This window comes from Malus domestica, chromosome 13 (assembly GCF_042453785.1).
Source record: "Malus domestica chromosome 13, GDT2T_hap1".
NCBI lineage: Eukaryota > Viridiplantae > Streptophyta > Magnoliopsida > Rosales > Rosaceae > Malus > Malus domestica.
Window position 1 is genome coordinate 6,421,381 of NC_091673.1, and position 14,039 is coordinate 6,435,419.

The window sequence follows — 14,039 nt, forward strand, 5'->3', positions numbered from 1 at the left end:
ATGTTGTTTCACTTCTCTCACGTGGTAGTGCCTTGTTAAATTGGAAGATGAGAAATGCTAGTGAGCTTTTTTCAAAATTGGAACTTTTCATGGACTCTTCTTCGGTCTATGTTTTTTGGCACATTATCTTATACGTTAAACTACGAGTTAACATAAAGTTCATGGAGAGTCCCCTTAACATTTCTCTTGGAATACTATCCCAGTGGCACAGATAGGTATTCTTCCGATTGTAAGAGATGGTATCCAAGATTTTCAAACCAACGGACTAGGATGCTCTTTCCTCCTAATTCCCTCTCCTCCCCGACCCCTGCTCTTACACTTTCTTGTTTCTCTTTCTCTCTATATAAAAAAATCAATACAAGATGTTAACACGATTTAAACGTAAACATTCAAGTCAAAAAAAGGAGGAAAGGAGAAGGAGATTAACACGAGAGAAGATCCTACTCCCAAACGAATTATGCAGAAGAATGACCCAAAGGACAATTGTGCCATAGCCTAGCAAGTAAAAGCCCATGGGCCAATGAGTTCCAAATTCCAACCCATAATTTACATAGGTTGAGTCAAATGTATCAGTAATTCAGTATCCCTTTCTTCCTACAGTTGTCGAGCTTTTCTTATCAAAGCAACTCCGCTTTTGCAAAAGAAACAACAAAGAAGCAGAAGACTCATCCAAAACCTTATTTTTCACTTGCTCCTTTTTCATTTTGCTAGCTAAATATATTATGTACACATATTTTCTGGTATGTATATCATTTATACATATGGTTACTCTTAAACACTCATTAATTAACGAAGTTACTATCAAGAGCTTGAAAAATTCGTAATGCGTTCATTATAATACACTTTTATAAGGAAGAAGTGCATAGTGATTGTTCGGTATATTAATAACATTTCTCTAAACTAAAACTTGTGTGATTGTAATGTTTTCTTGTTGGTACATAAGTAACGATATGTTTTGGTCCTTAAATGTAATATTTTAGGCAGTAAAAGTCATATTTTAGGTTTTCAAACAGTATTTTCTCTTAACCGTGCGTTGCTATATTAAATGTTGAACAAGTAATTTCCTCTCAATATGTTTTTTTGTTAATTTTTTTGAAAAAAAAATTAGGGTTTTGGGGTTTCATTAAACTGTTTCTATTACTTGTCGTTAATTAGAAAAACGAAAAATTAAATACTTTATTTAACGAACAAGAATAACGTTGGACTGGTACGAATCTTGGAGCATTGCAATGATGCAATCCATGCAGACAAAACTTGTTTCTGTGTTTCGCGTGCAGCGTGCTCCAGCCACCTGGAAGACATCACAGTCGCCGACGCACAGCTTCCCACAGACTCCACCACCACGCGTCACAATCCCAACGGATGGAGTGAACGGCAATCGCTATCAATGTTCCATGGGCCTCAGAACTCCGCCACGTGTCCTCGTATGTGTCGGCGGGAACAATCCTATATGTGTCATTCGGCAGTTAATACCAGAAAACTCAAAATTTCAAAAGCACTTCTCCCAAAGCTACCCTTCCGCTTCGTACATTAATGACGCGTTTTATTTACTCCGAAACCCTTTCCAAAATGACTAATCTGCCCACAGCTTATACGATACACCTCCAGATTCGGATGTAAATTGAGGACAAAATGAAGGGTATTTACGTCTACGAAATTAGATGTCGACGGGTATCTTTGTAATTGTATTTTTCTCGCTGTCGCTCTCTCTCTCTCCACGCCAAAGAGCAGAAGCAGCCCTTACTGTTCCAGCACTCTGCTTTTCTACGCACCGCTCCCTTATCTGTCGTTTATCTTTTTTATTTAATTTTGTGTATTTTTTCTTCCATATTTTCACAAATGTAAGGATGTCATTCCACGCTTCGTCTTGCTTATCTCCTCTCCTGATCATGCAAACGAAATTCACATTTCACTCGCATTTGCAGTAGATCCTCTGCATTGTCTTTCAGCCATGGTTTGGAAGAAGCCTGCATTTCCCGAGCAGTTTTATTCACCCAAAAGAAAGGTTATTTCTGGGTTTGGTTTAGGAATTGGAGTTTCAGTGATTGTACTCGGTGTACTGTTTTTTACCGACTTCTTTAAGACTCCTGCAGTGGAAACTTCGATTCAAGGGTTTTACAGTTTGAATTCTTCTTCTGTTTCATGGCCTTTCTCCTTTTCCAGCAGTTCAGAAACGCAGGATTTTGTGGACAAAACGCATGAAGCAAATGAGTCAATAGTTGCTGGGAAGCAAAATTTTACTGATTTGGAGAAGCCCCATTTGGGGAATTTTACAGAGGAGGGTAAGGATGGAAGCTTTGGGGTTGGAGGAGAAATGGGTAAGCAGAAAAACAGTGAGAAGGGGTCAGCAATTGCTGAAAACGGTAACTTTTTGAATTCAAATGGGGGAGGAACTAGTTTGGAGATTGCCCATTTGGGAAACTCCTCTGAGGTTTCGAAAAATGGAAGCTTGCATGGTGAGGAAGGGAGGGTTAATGGGAATCTTAGCCTGTCTGGGAAGGAAGATATGCATGCAGAGAAGGCAGTTGAAGGTAGTTTTTCAAGGAATACTAGTAGTGTGGATGGTAATGCTGCCAAAATTGTGAAGAAGAAAAGGGCTTGGAAGGCAGCGCATCGAGGAAATTCGACTGTGAAAATCGCCGACTATGATTCTCAAATGGGGAAAATGCAGACTGATTTGTATCAGAAATGTGATATTTTTAATGGTAGGTGGGTGAGAGATGATTCAAAGCCATATTATCCTGGAGGTTCTTGCCCATACATTGATAGGGATTTTAATTGTCACCTCAATGGGAGGGCAGACAGTGCTTTTATAAAATGGAAATGGCAGCCAAATGAATGTGACATCCCAAGGTAAAATCCATCTTCAATTTCTTGATGAATTTTGTGTTTTTGAGCTTAAAAGAAAACTTTAATCTAATGAATTTTGTGTTTTTAAAGAAGTGCTCTAACATTGAATATGTGAGTTATGCTCGTTGGCCTGGGCAGTGTGCCCGCCACCCGTGCACCTAAGTCCTCTTTTACTCGTAGTTTAGAGTAGTTTAGAATATCGATTCTTCTAAAAGGAAAGTGCTCTAGCATTTTTATGTAGCGGTCATTGAACTTCTGCCATGTAAATCTTCTTCTCATGCCTTTGTTTCTTACTCATGTGATCCTCAGTCTGAATGCCACTGATTTTCTGATGAGGTTGAGGGGAAAGCGGTTGGTTTTTGTGGGGGATTCACTGAATAGGAACATGTGGGAATCTCTGGTTTGTATTCTTCGTCATGTCATTCGAAACAAGAAAAGAGTTCATGAGATTTCTGGGAAGAAGGAATTTAAAAAGAAGGGCGTTTACGCATTCAGATTTGAGGCAAGTGTCATACATCTTTGTATGTTCTAAAAACAATCAATATTTGGAATGAAAATGTCTAATCATCCATGCTATTGCCGCACTTGCAGGATTATAATTGTTCAGTGGATTTCGTTGTTTCTCCATTCCTTGTTAGGGAATCATCATTCACGAGTAAAAACGGTACGTTTGAGACATTAAGGTTGGATTTGATGGACCGGACAACTTCAATGTACCATGATGCGGATGTCATAGTTTTTAACACTGGACACTGGTGGACTCATGAAAAAACATCTCGAGGGTGCGCACCGTTGTTTGCTTTCTAAATCCCTTGCAGTGTGCTACCAATCAAACTACTATCTCACTTGACTGATTTATCTCATTTTTGCATTTGGTGGTTTCACAGAGAAGATTACTACCAAGAAGGCAATCATGTGCATCCAAGACTCAAGGTTCTTGAAGCATACAAGAGGGCTCTCACCACTTGGGCCAGATGGGTTGACAAGTATATTGATGTCAACCGGACTCAGGTTTTCTTCAGAGGATATTCAGTTACCCATTTCAGGTATCGGACGATGTTTTCTCGTCACTTTGACTCACCTCTATATCGGTCTCAAACTTTTGAATGTTGTTGTTGTTGTTGGAGGAATCCCATTTTGCTCCTTTCAGGAAGTTTATATTTGTTTAGATTTCAATGAAAATGGAACTGTTTAATTTGGTTGTAGCGGAGGGCAATGGAACTCAGGCGGACAGTGCCACAAAGAAACGGAGCCAATCTTTAACGAAACTTATTTAGCGAATTACCCCTCAAAGATGAGAGCTCTAGAGCATGTACTTAAAGAAATGAAATCTCCGGTGATTTATTTAAACATAAGTAGGCTTACCGATTACCGAAAAGACGGACACCCTTCCATTTACAGAATGAAATACAAGACAGTAGAAGAACAAATTACGGCTGAGAGGTCTCAGGATTGCAGCCATTGGTGCTTGCCTGGAGTTCCAGATGCTTGGAATGAATTGCTATACGCCGCTCTTTTGAAGGCCGGATGGGGATCACGCAAAAACTGAAGAAATTTGTATGCAATCGTTTGGTATTCTTTAATCGTATCGGCTTAATTTTGTGTACTGTGAGAGTTTCTTAAGTAGCCTTTTACATGCTGATATTGGTCATCACTTTTCTTCTTTTCCTTTTTTCTTGTACACAAAATTTGGTCAACAAAAGTTTAATGAATTTTCTCAAATTGGAACAATTTGCAAATTACAGGGACAAAATTCGATTCAATACAATCGAAATAAAGAATGCATGAATGAAAGTGAAACTTTGTGAATGAGTACACGGACTATGAACATGCTTTGTCCTTGTGTAAATGTAAATTCCTGATCTAATATTTGACAACAAAAGTAGACGATTTTAGCACAAAAATCTCCATCGTGCCGGATGTATGAATTGAGCACCCGAGACGCCTTAAATGCTTGAATCATCATATACTCCAGGTTTTGAGTGGAGCTCTAAATCTTGTAGCACATAGCATGCTGCATCTTCTCTAATAACTTTCTTTAAACAAGGATGCACTTGTCCTTTAATGTTTCACTAGAACACAAGCCACACACAAAATGAGCACAATCTCTTAACAAATATACACTTCACCGTGTCTACATAAACAAAGATGAAAATTACCTTCACCGCATGATTGATAAATTGATTTGATATATAATTATACATAGCTTCTCCCAATATACCATACAAAATGAAAGATTATGGTTTTGATTAGGTTGAAGAACTAAACTATATATGGGATGATATTCACATACAAAATGCAAACGAGCTAAACTGTAGAGTTAAGAATACAGGCATGCAATGGGCATTCCAGTGCATCTGTTCTGCTCATTACTAACTAATTAGTATGAAAAGGGAGACAATACGATTTACTTTGCAATATTGAACTGATGTCATCGACTGGCCATGTTAGCAGGAAGCAGACTTAAGAAGCGAGATAAAGCGCCAAAAAAAGAGAACAAATAATATCTACCATTTTTCCAATTTCTGCATAACTAATAAATCAAATTTATCATCACACCATAAGAAAAATAAATTCCAACACGTACATTCACAAGAAGGGAGTAAAACCAAAGGTGTTACTCATTTTGCAGCAGATGAACAGATAAACAGAAGAGTGCTAACCGTCTGCTCAAAATACTACCGACACTTGTTTTATTACATTTAATACTGGAACTTATATAAACATTACAGAACAAAAAAGAGAGCCATAGGGACTCATGACTGAGTCCGTTGCCGATTTGTGACTTGCCGGTTCGCTAAGCACGAGCCCAAACCTCTGCTACCTCCAGATCATATGATCAGTATGTATGATAATTGCACTTGGTGTAGTTGCAGCAGCCATTGACTGAGCTCAGACTAACTGTTTGAGTTTTGGAGGAGGTTTGAGGCAAATCCTCACTCCATGTCCAATGCTTTTAAGCCCCATATTTTGGATAATGGGGTCTTAAAATCAGTGGAGAGATTAACCCGCTGGCTATTGGCTTTAAATACTTGATCAGCAAGTGAGGGATATGCTCTGTAGTTGAAAACTTGACAACCCGTCTACTCCTCCACTAACGTAAAAAATTATGCCACATGCTTTTACTTTGAAAAAAAAGAATAACTAATGAAAAATATTTGAAAATTTTGAGTTTTAATGATAAAGATAAAATAAAGGGTAAAGTGAATAGTATCAAGAATGACTTTTTAATGTAAAAATATGATTTTTTGTTAAAGTGAACAATACCGAGAGTTTTTCGTTAAAGCTCCCTTTAAAAATTTCACCATCAAAAGTAAACAGAAAAAGTCTCACCAGATTACCATCTTGCCCTTTCACCTAATGTCCATGCAGTTCTGCAGAACACAAACATTTTTCTGGTTCCTCAGACTGCATATGGAAAAATTTACGACGAGGGGCTTGTTGAAAATTATGAAATCTCACAGGATTATTAGTGTAAGAGAAACATTAAAAAGGCAGCTAAACTACCTTTTTTAGTGCATTACTTTTCTAATTATTGGGGGTTTTTAATACTTTTTATGTAGCACAGTGGATCCACTCAGTTATCACTCATGCTCATCTACTCCTTTTTCCAACTCAAATCCCTCTAATTAGCCGCTAATCTCCTGTGCAACTAACACTGAAGCCCAAACTGGTTAAACCTAGCGCTAGCTAGCTTAGCTAACTCCATCGGTCACAGCTTGTTATCAAATTGTGTGTGTTTTTGGAGGACTTCGACACTGTGGCCATTATTGACAAGCAATGGACCGTGTCATTGCATTTGCATGTGTGGACATCTGCTTTGAAGTGGAAAGTGGGGCATTAAACTTTTATGAGCTGCAATTGTAGTGGTATTTCAAATTAATTACACACTGTAACAATATTTTAAGATAATTGGGAATTATTCCCTTGACGACTCTAATGATTTTTCTTTCACCCAAAAAGAAGTGGTACGTGCTTAGACTCTCCACCAAGGCTTCATCTTATTGGATGTTTCTTTATGCACTACAAAGAAAGAAAGCAAGAATCAGTACTTGATGTGCAATCTCACTTCTGCTTTATCTGTTTATTTCATTTGTTCATTGATGCTATAACATCATGAAATTAATCAACCTTCTTACGCCGAAACAGATTGCAGATTTTGATCCCTATTTCGACCATTTTTGTCTTGTTTTGTCTTGCCAATGTTGTGCAAGAACAAGCAAACCTAGGTAAGTGAGGCACAACAGTACAAGGTAGATGATAAGAAAAATCAACTTAATTTAGTCACATGAAATGATAAAAGTGTTGTGTAATGCTTGCTCTTAGTTGTCTTCCACCTCGTATTGGTGATAGAAAATCCCATATGAAATGATAACCTCTATCATTGAATCAATTTCTGTGAAACGAAATAAATTATTACCAGCACTTCAGAATAGTCGATTTTTACTTTCCTATCTTTTATTTTGTTCAACCTCAAAGGTGACTGAAGTTGTGACCTTTCTGTTCAAATTACGAGAGTTCCAATCCAAAGACATCCATCTATGTTGATGAGGGGCGTTCTCTATCTAGTGCACATGACATGTTATATGCACATTTAGCTTATAACCATTAGTAAAGGAGAGAAGATGAACCCTGCCAACGACTCAATGAAGGGAGGAGAGAGGAAAGAAAACAGACAGCGACTCACGGTAAATTTTCTACCGGGTTTCCAATTCGGGTTTCATTGACTAGAATGTAATTTAAGCTAAAGATTCATCTCATCCGTTGATTTAAACCTTACAATTACTGTTTATATGTGTATTTAATATGCATATCTAGAAATGTGCACCAGAGAAAAATTGATTGATGTTGGAACCGAACCGGGGATTTTAAACTTATGGGACAACAACAATAGCACAGCCCAAAGTGAAGTAAGGGAAACTCACTTTTCTTGGGCCAGTTCACATTAGTGACAACAACAAATCAACAAAACTCAACAGATGTTTATTATTTTCTTTCTAAGAAATGCCAAAGAGACTTTCGTAAAATGAGATTTTCCATAGATTATCTACACCTAAGAGTCTAAAGACCATCTTCAAAGAATATGTTAAATTATAAGAGTCAAATTACAATTGATGACTGATGTGGCAATCTGAAATCTTGTGTCAAATTTTGTACTTTTTTCGATCGAATTGTCAAATATTATTTTATTATTTAAAAAGAACTTTAAATGTTTGTAGTTATTAAAAAAATGTTAAAACAAAATTTTAATTGGTTGAAATGTTAGTGGAATAAGGGACTCACTATTAAAATGAATTAAAAATAATTTGACATTGATGTCAAATTTGATTCCAAATTACAAAGCCTTCAAATCTAGTTAGCAAATAACAATTCGATTGGAGAGACTTTTGATGTCAAATATGCACAATGGCATTCCACCTAGGATTTTGACATTTCCTCCAGAGATGCTCTAAGGTTATTGTTACAAATTTCATGCCAAAAACACGAGGTGACAGAGAGTCCAAAGAGAATCTCCCTTTTGAAAGTCTCCTTAGCATTTCTCTTTCTTGTATGGCTCTTCGTCGCATTTGTCGAAGAATTCTATGCATTTATTTATAGGAAAACTAATGAAAAAAAACTTAAAAACTTTGAGTTTTAATCAAAATGACAAAAATGAGTTGTACGTGAATAGTACCATGAGTGACTTTTTAAAGTAAAAATGTCATTTTAGTTAAAAGTGAACAGTACTGGGAGTGTTTCGTTAAAACTTCCTTTATTTATTGGCATTTGGAATAAGAAGTAGGATTATCTCCCTTCTAAATTTCATCTCCTCCTCTCTCACTTTTCTCCGTCTTTTTTTCTATAAAAAAAGTCAACACAAAATATTGACGTAACCTTATTGTGAGCATTCAAATAAGAAAGACTAAAGGGGAGGGAAATTTGTAACAGAGAGAATCCTACTCCTTACAATAATGGGCACCACCTCGAGCAAGAATTAGTAGACAAAATCACCGCCCAATGTGACTACTAATATTAATTAACATATCGAATGTTGCCGACTGACATTGCTCAGATTCGTATTCGTATTGCTCTGCCATTTAGATTAATAGTAAGCAACAATTTCACGCGTAAAATTGCTGACAAAATTATCATCCAATTTTTTAGAGCCGTTTAAGGTGTTAAGTGTCGTTTTAATTAAGTTTGACTTTGTTAACGACATCCTTTGTTCTTTAATTTTCTGCTAAGCAATGATATAATCTGATATAATTATTAATTATGCAGCACAGATCAGAAAAGAGAATTTACAGATAAACTAATAGATTATACTCCCAACAAGTTATTCAAATATATCCTGATGAAGATAATGGGGAATTCATGTTCCCCATCGATATGAATAATGAATAGCAGGATAGCATGATCAGCCATCAGACATCTTCCAAGTTGATTGCAGTTCCATTTTTGTCTCCCAAATGCCTTTTGAAAAACAATACTTTACCCCAAAATACCTCCATTCTTTTGACCAGAAAAAGAAAGACTAGCTTATTTCCTGGGACTAAAACTAAATGCTCTTCGCTCCACTTACTCTTCATTTTCTAGGTATTTTTTTAGCATCATGGCTTATGCACCAGAAAATTAAAAAATTAAAAAAAAAATAAGGTGGGCAAAGTTTTCTCTTCCTAATTAATAACCTTCGTTATATTATTTTACGATCCTATTTACTCATGAGTAAAACATAACAAGAGTACATGCACAAAGAATGTCAATTAGTATTTTTTTTGTAACAAAAAGTTTAGGGGAAGATTGGTTACTCTCATCATCAGTATTAGGGTTTATCCAAAGCCTCGAGCCGGAAGGATTTACACATAACACTTAACTATCAGTTATCACCGATATAAATTTACGTAAAAACTTACATTTCTTTAGCATCTAAGTACGTACAAACTATTCGATACTCCAAAAACTATGTACTCTAACCTTTTTTCACGGTCATGTGTGTGTGTGTGTGTATGTATATATATGTGTGTGTGTGTGTATGAGACTAAGATGAGATCCATGGACTGTTTTTTTTAATAGAAAAACTAATGAAAATAACTTGAAAATTTTGAATTTTAACGATATAAACAAAATAAATGATAAAATAAATAGTATCAGGATTGACTTTTTAGTGTAAAAATATGATTTTTCATTAAAGTGAACAATACCGAAAATTTTTCGTTGAAGTTCTCTTTTTTATTTGTGATGATTGAACAAGCATTGTAAGTACTATTGAAAAGAAAATGTATATATCAAACACAACAAAGAGCCAAAGTTTCAATTAATTAAAATTACGTGATTTACCAGAAATACACTTGAAACTATTGCTAACAACGATCTATCTTTTGAGTAATCAGAATTAAAGATCCTTGTCAGTGTTGTCAACTCCTGGTCAAGCCTTCTTCTCAACCACCAACAACCAATGATTCCCCTCTTTGACTGGGGCAACAACATAAAACAATGCAAAAGCCACGATTCGTTAGAATTTACAATTTTTTTGACCCACATAAAAAAAATGCATTTACAAATTCTCAAAAAAAAAAAAAAAAGCTATTGCATATAAGTTGAGTATGAATTTGCAAAATTAATTAAAGCAACGTGCAATTATCTCTACCCTTGAAAATTAAAATTTTCCTCTAATAATTTAAAATATGGTGTAAAATACTTAGTTGACAAATTGAATTTCATTTATCAATAGATTTGTTCTTCTTCCGTTTGAATTCGTTTTGATAATTCTTCTAGCTACTTTGATAGGTGCAATTGTACAAATCAAACACGCATCATGCATGGTTATGAAGCTGAGCACCTGTTAAGCACCAACATTTTGTCGGATTTAGCATCATTGATCTTTGATAATTGTCCCCCCAATTTAAGCTTCCTCAGATGTGGCCTTTCTGAACGTGGGATGTGGTGATTGGTCATGTTCACGTTTACCTTAAAAGTCAATTAGTAAAAGAGAACTGGGCATCTTTCGAAATATAGCTTATAAATCTATGTCAATCTATGAATTAGGGACACGTGCTTACTGTTTTGACTTGAAGATAGATTGCAACTTCCCAAGATGCACCGGGCATTTAGTTGTGAGCGGTGCTAGAGATGTCAATTTTTTTATGTTGTATTTTATAGATTGAATGATGTGCAGTTGATAGTTTGATTTATTTTTAAATTATTAATAACATAATTTAATTATCAACCATCATTTTGTGTTTATAAATATGGTCTAAAAAATATGGATAATTTTATAAAGGTAAAATTTTATAAATAAAATTTGTAAACCAAATAATGTGGTTGTAGATGATTGAATTATTATTAAAATATCGATTAACCTGCTTGTTTTTTGTTGGTGACACATTATTTAGTTTACAAATTTAATTTAAAAATTTAGTCTTCCTAGTATTAGCCCAAAAAATATCTCTATCATTTTCTTTATATTTGTGATTCTCCAACTTTCTCGCTACTTTATTGACACCTATTTTCAAAACTTTGGCTCTCCCTTCATTGACTATATATAAGAGAGCAATTCATGCACTTATACGACCAACCTTGTTTCTCATTGACCATAACCTATATATAGAAAGCAATTCATGCACTCATACGACCAACCTTGTTCATCATGTGGGTTAATTCTGCATCAAATTAAGCTCCTCCAAAGCCATTAAATCTTCGAAGGTACTCCAACTTTGTTGATCATTTACAATTTTATAGTGATACTGTGATTGTTATATTTGGTTGGAAAGCAGTAATTATTTAGAGTAATGTTAAGGAGATCGTCTATTTAAACTATATCATGTAAAGCATGTGACATGATTATTAATAATTAAATTATTATTTAAGTTTTTAATTAACGTATTTATTTTATATTGGTAATACATCACATTTATGATTTTAAAAGATGAAGAAACATTTTAGTGTGCCGATAACACAGCTCGGTACACTAAGTGTAATAATAAGATTAATTAGAAATCTGAATATTATATTCAACAAGATAAGCAAAATGATGGTTTTTTTTTTTTTTTTTGGTTAGAATAGGCAGAAGGATGTTTGCTTATTGATAAACTGTCGGTTTTTCTTTTACGATTAGATATCAACCCGTCCGATTTCTTTGTTTGACCGGAGGACATTCTGTCCAACGGTAAGAACGGCAAGCCATTAGATTCTCTGAAACATATTTTAACTTTAAAATTATTTCTGTTAAAAGCAATTTAATCATTTAAATTATTTTTCAGACAAGGCCTTGATCATTTGGCAGCAGCTCGGTTTTCTCACGTGTAACATCAAAAATCTTTATATATATATATATATATATATATAGACCCATATGCGCAATATTAACTTGTCAATTACATAAATAACTTTACTGGTGATATCTTTCTAAGTTAATTAGCTAGAATAGAATGTGTGTATAAAAAATAGCAAGAATGTGTCTTTTTGGCTCAAAATAGCTAGTATGGATTTCAATCTTTGATATATTAATAATCTTCGTATGGGCGGACTCATTCACTGGCAAGTGTGAATTGCCTACTTAGACTTCGAAAAAATCTACCTACTGGATCAATTTTTTCTCACCTAGTAATTGAGCAAGGTGGTGGCTCCGGTTTGCGAATCTCCTTCACAAAACCAAAACCACAACTACAACTACAACCACAACCACAACCATTTTTTTTAGGAAAATTAATGAAAAGGGTTTGAAAATTTTGAGTTTTAACGATAATGACAAAATAAAGGGTAAAGTGAATAGTATCATAATTGACTTTTTAATATAAAAATATGGTTTTTCGTTAAAGTGAACAGATGGCTTCTATCAGGAAGGCGGCGCAAAGGAGGCTCGAGGGCTTGTTAAGGAAGGCAACAGGGGCCGACGAAGGGGGGAAAACAAAATGCGTTTTCTGGTCCCCCCTGAGCCGGGGGGTGCTTGTGGGGGGGGGGGGGTGTGCCACGACGAAACAAGGGAATTTAAGGCTGCTTTGCGTTGGATGCCGATAACTTTTTGTTAAAATTCCCTATTTATTATCTGTTTCATTTTAAGAAAACTACATTAAGATTTTATTTTTCACATTTATAAAAAAAAATCTTGACTCTATTACTACTTCGTAAGAATAAAAACCATAAATACACACTTACAGGTTATCACCTAACTAAGTTAGCGGTGAAGAATAGTTGAAAGAGTAGTAATTTGTGGCATTTTTCTTTGCATGCATTTACCACGAAAATTTCAGCCTCATAAATCCTCTGGTTTGTTGACTAGTCAAAGCGCTTGTATTGTATGCGTGTAGGGTTATATCAAACCAAACACTGATCTGTACACTAGGTTGTTTTGTTTACATGACTCAACCCTATATATATATATATATATATATATATATATATCAAACTCCGCCACCATTAAAAGTCACGGATGTAGTGACTTTTATATCTTTAAAAACTCTCATACCCTCTCTTTTCTTCTTCCAACTCCTACCATTGCATAACAATGTGTCAAATGGGGCCGGTCGTGCCTCCACATTTTATCTTCTTCGCTTTTGTGAGTTACTGTACTCGGCGTGGCAGTAAGATGACTCTGTTTGAGTTGATCATACTTAGCTTGACACTAGTCTTACATGGATTATGTCATACTTTTGTTTGTGTTGAATAACATCGCCCAAATTCGCCCGCTTCATATCGATTTCAAGTTGTGCCATAGTCTACCCTTAATTATAATTAAACGTTAAAAACACTATAATAATTACATAAGGGTTAGAATCTGGCAACATACTTTTGACACCAATTTTGTAAGGGTGTACTTTGTAATGCATTTCAACGATTCGAACATGTTCTTATTTCGTTCTTATTTTGAACTGTTTATATTTTAGTACATCATTCATAGATCATCCTTACAAAAATTAGACAAATCCAAAATCATTAAGACATTTATTTGTAGTGAATTAGAAAGTCAATGAACACGGTTCTACAAAGAAACACTAAATTTACTTCAACGGTCATATGATTTTAGATTTGGGTGAGTTTTGATAAACATGATCTTTGAGGTAAGACATAAAAAATAAACAATTCAGATCGTTAAAATACATTACGAAGTTGGTCATGCGTAAAAGACGTGTGTTCCCAAATCTTAACTCGTTAATCATTATTTAATCAACATTATGAAACATGAATCATTCTAAATTTTTATCCACTGCCGT

The 14,039-nt window shown here is 35.0% G+C and overlaps 1 protein-coding gene across 1 annotated transcript; it reads left to right on the plus strand.

Annotated features, from left to right (window-relative positions):
* Nucleotides 1-1,703: 1,703 nt before the first annotated feature.
* LOC103452000 (protein trichome birefringence-like 2) lies at nucleotides 1,704-4,581 on the plus strand. Its single transcript, XM_008391467.4, has 5 exons — nucleotides 1,704-2,853; nucleotides 3,160-3,352; nucleotides 3,442-3,632; nucleotides 3,738-3,896; nucleotides 4,057-4,581. The coding sequence occupies exons 1-5, from the start codon at nucleotides 1,952-1,954 to the stop codon at nucleotides 4,397-4,399; spliced, it is 1,788 nt and encodes a 595-aa protein (XP_008389689.1). The 5' UTR covers nucleotides 1,704-1,951; the 3' UTR covers nucleotides 4,400-4,581.
* The last annotated feature ends 9,458 nt before the right edge of the window (nucleotides 4,582-14,039 follow it).

What these genes read in the sequence shown, in the direction of transcription:
- LOC103452000 (XM_008391467.4), top strand. Translation starts at nt 1,952, where the DNA reads ATGGTTTGGAAGAAGCCTGCATTTCCCGAGCAGTTTTATTCACCCAAA. An exon ending in TTTACGCATTCAGATTTGAG is followed by an intron (nt 3,353 to 3,441) that starts GCAAGTGTCATA and finishes CCGCACTTGCAG; the next exon opens with GATTATAATTGTTCAGTGGA. An exon ending in CATGAAAAAACATCTCGAGG is followed by an intron (nt 3,633 to 3,737) that starts GTGCGCACCGTT and finishes GTGGTTTCACAG; the next exon opens with AGAAGATTACTACCAAGAAG.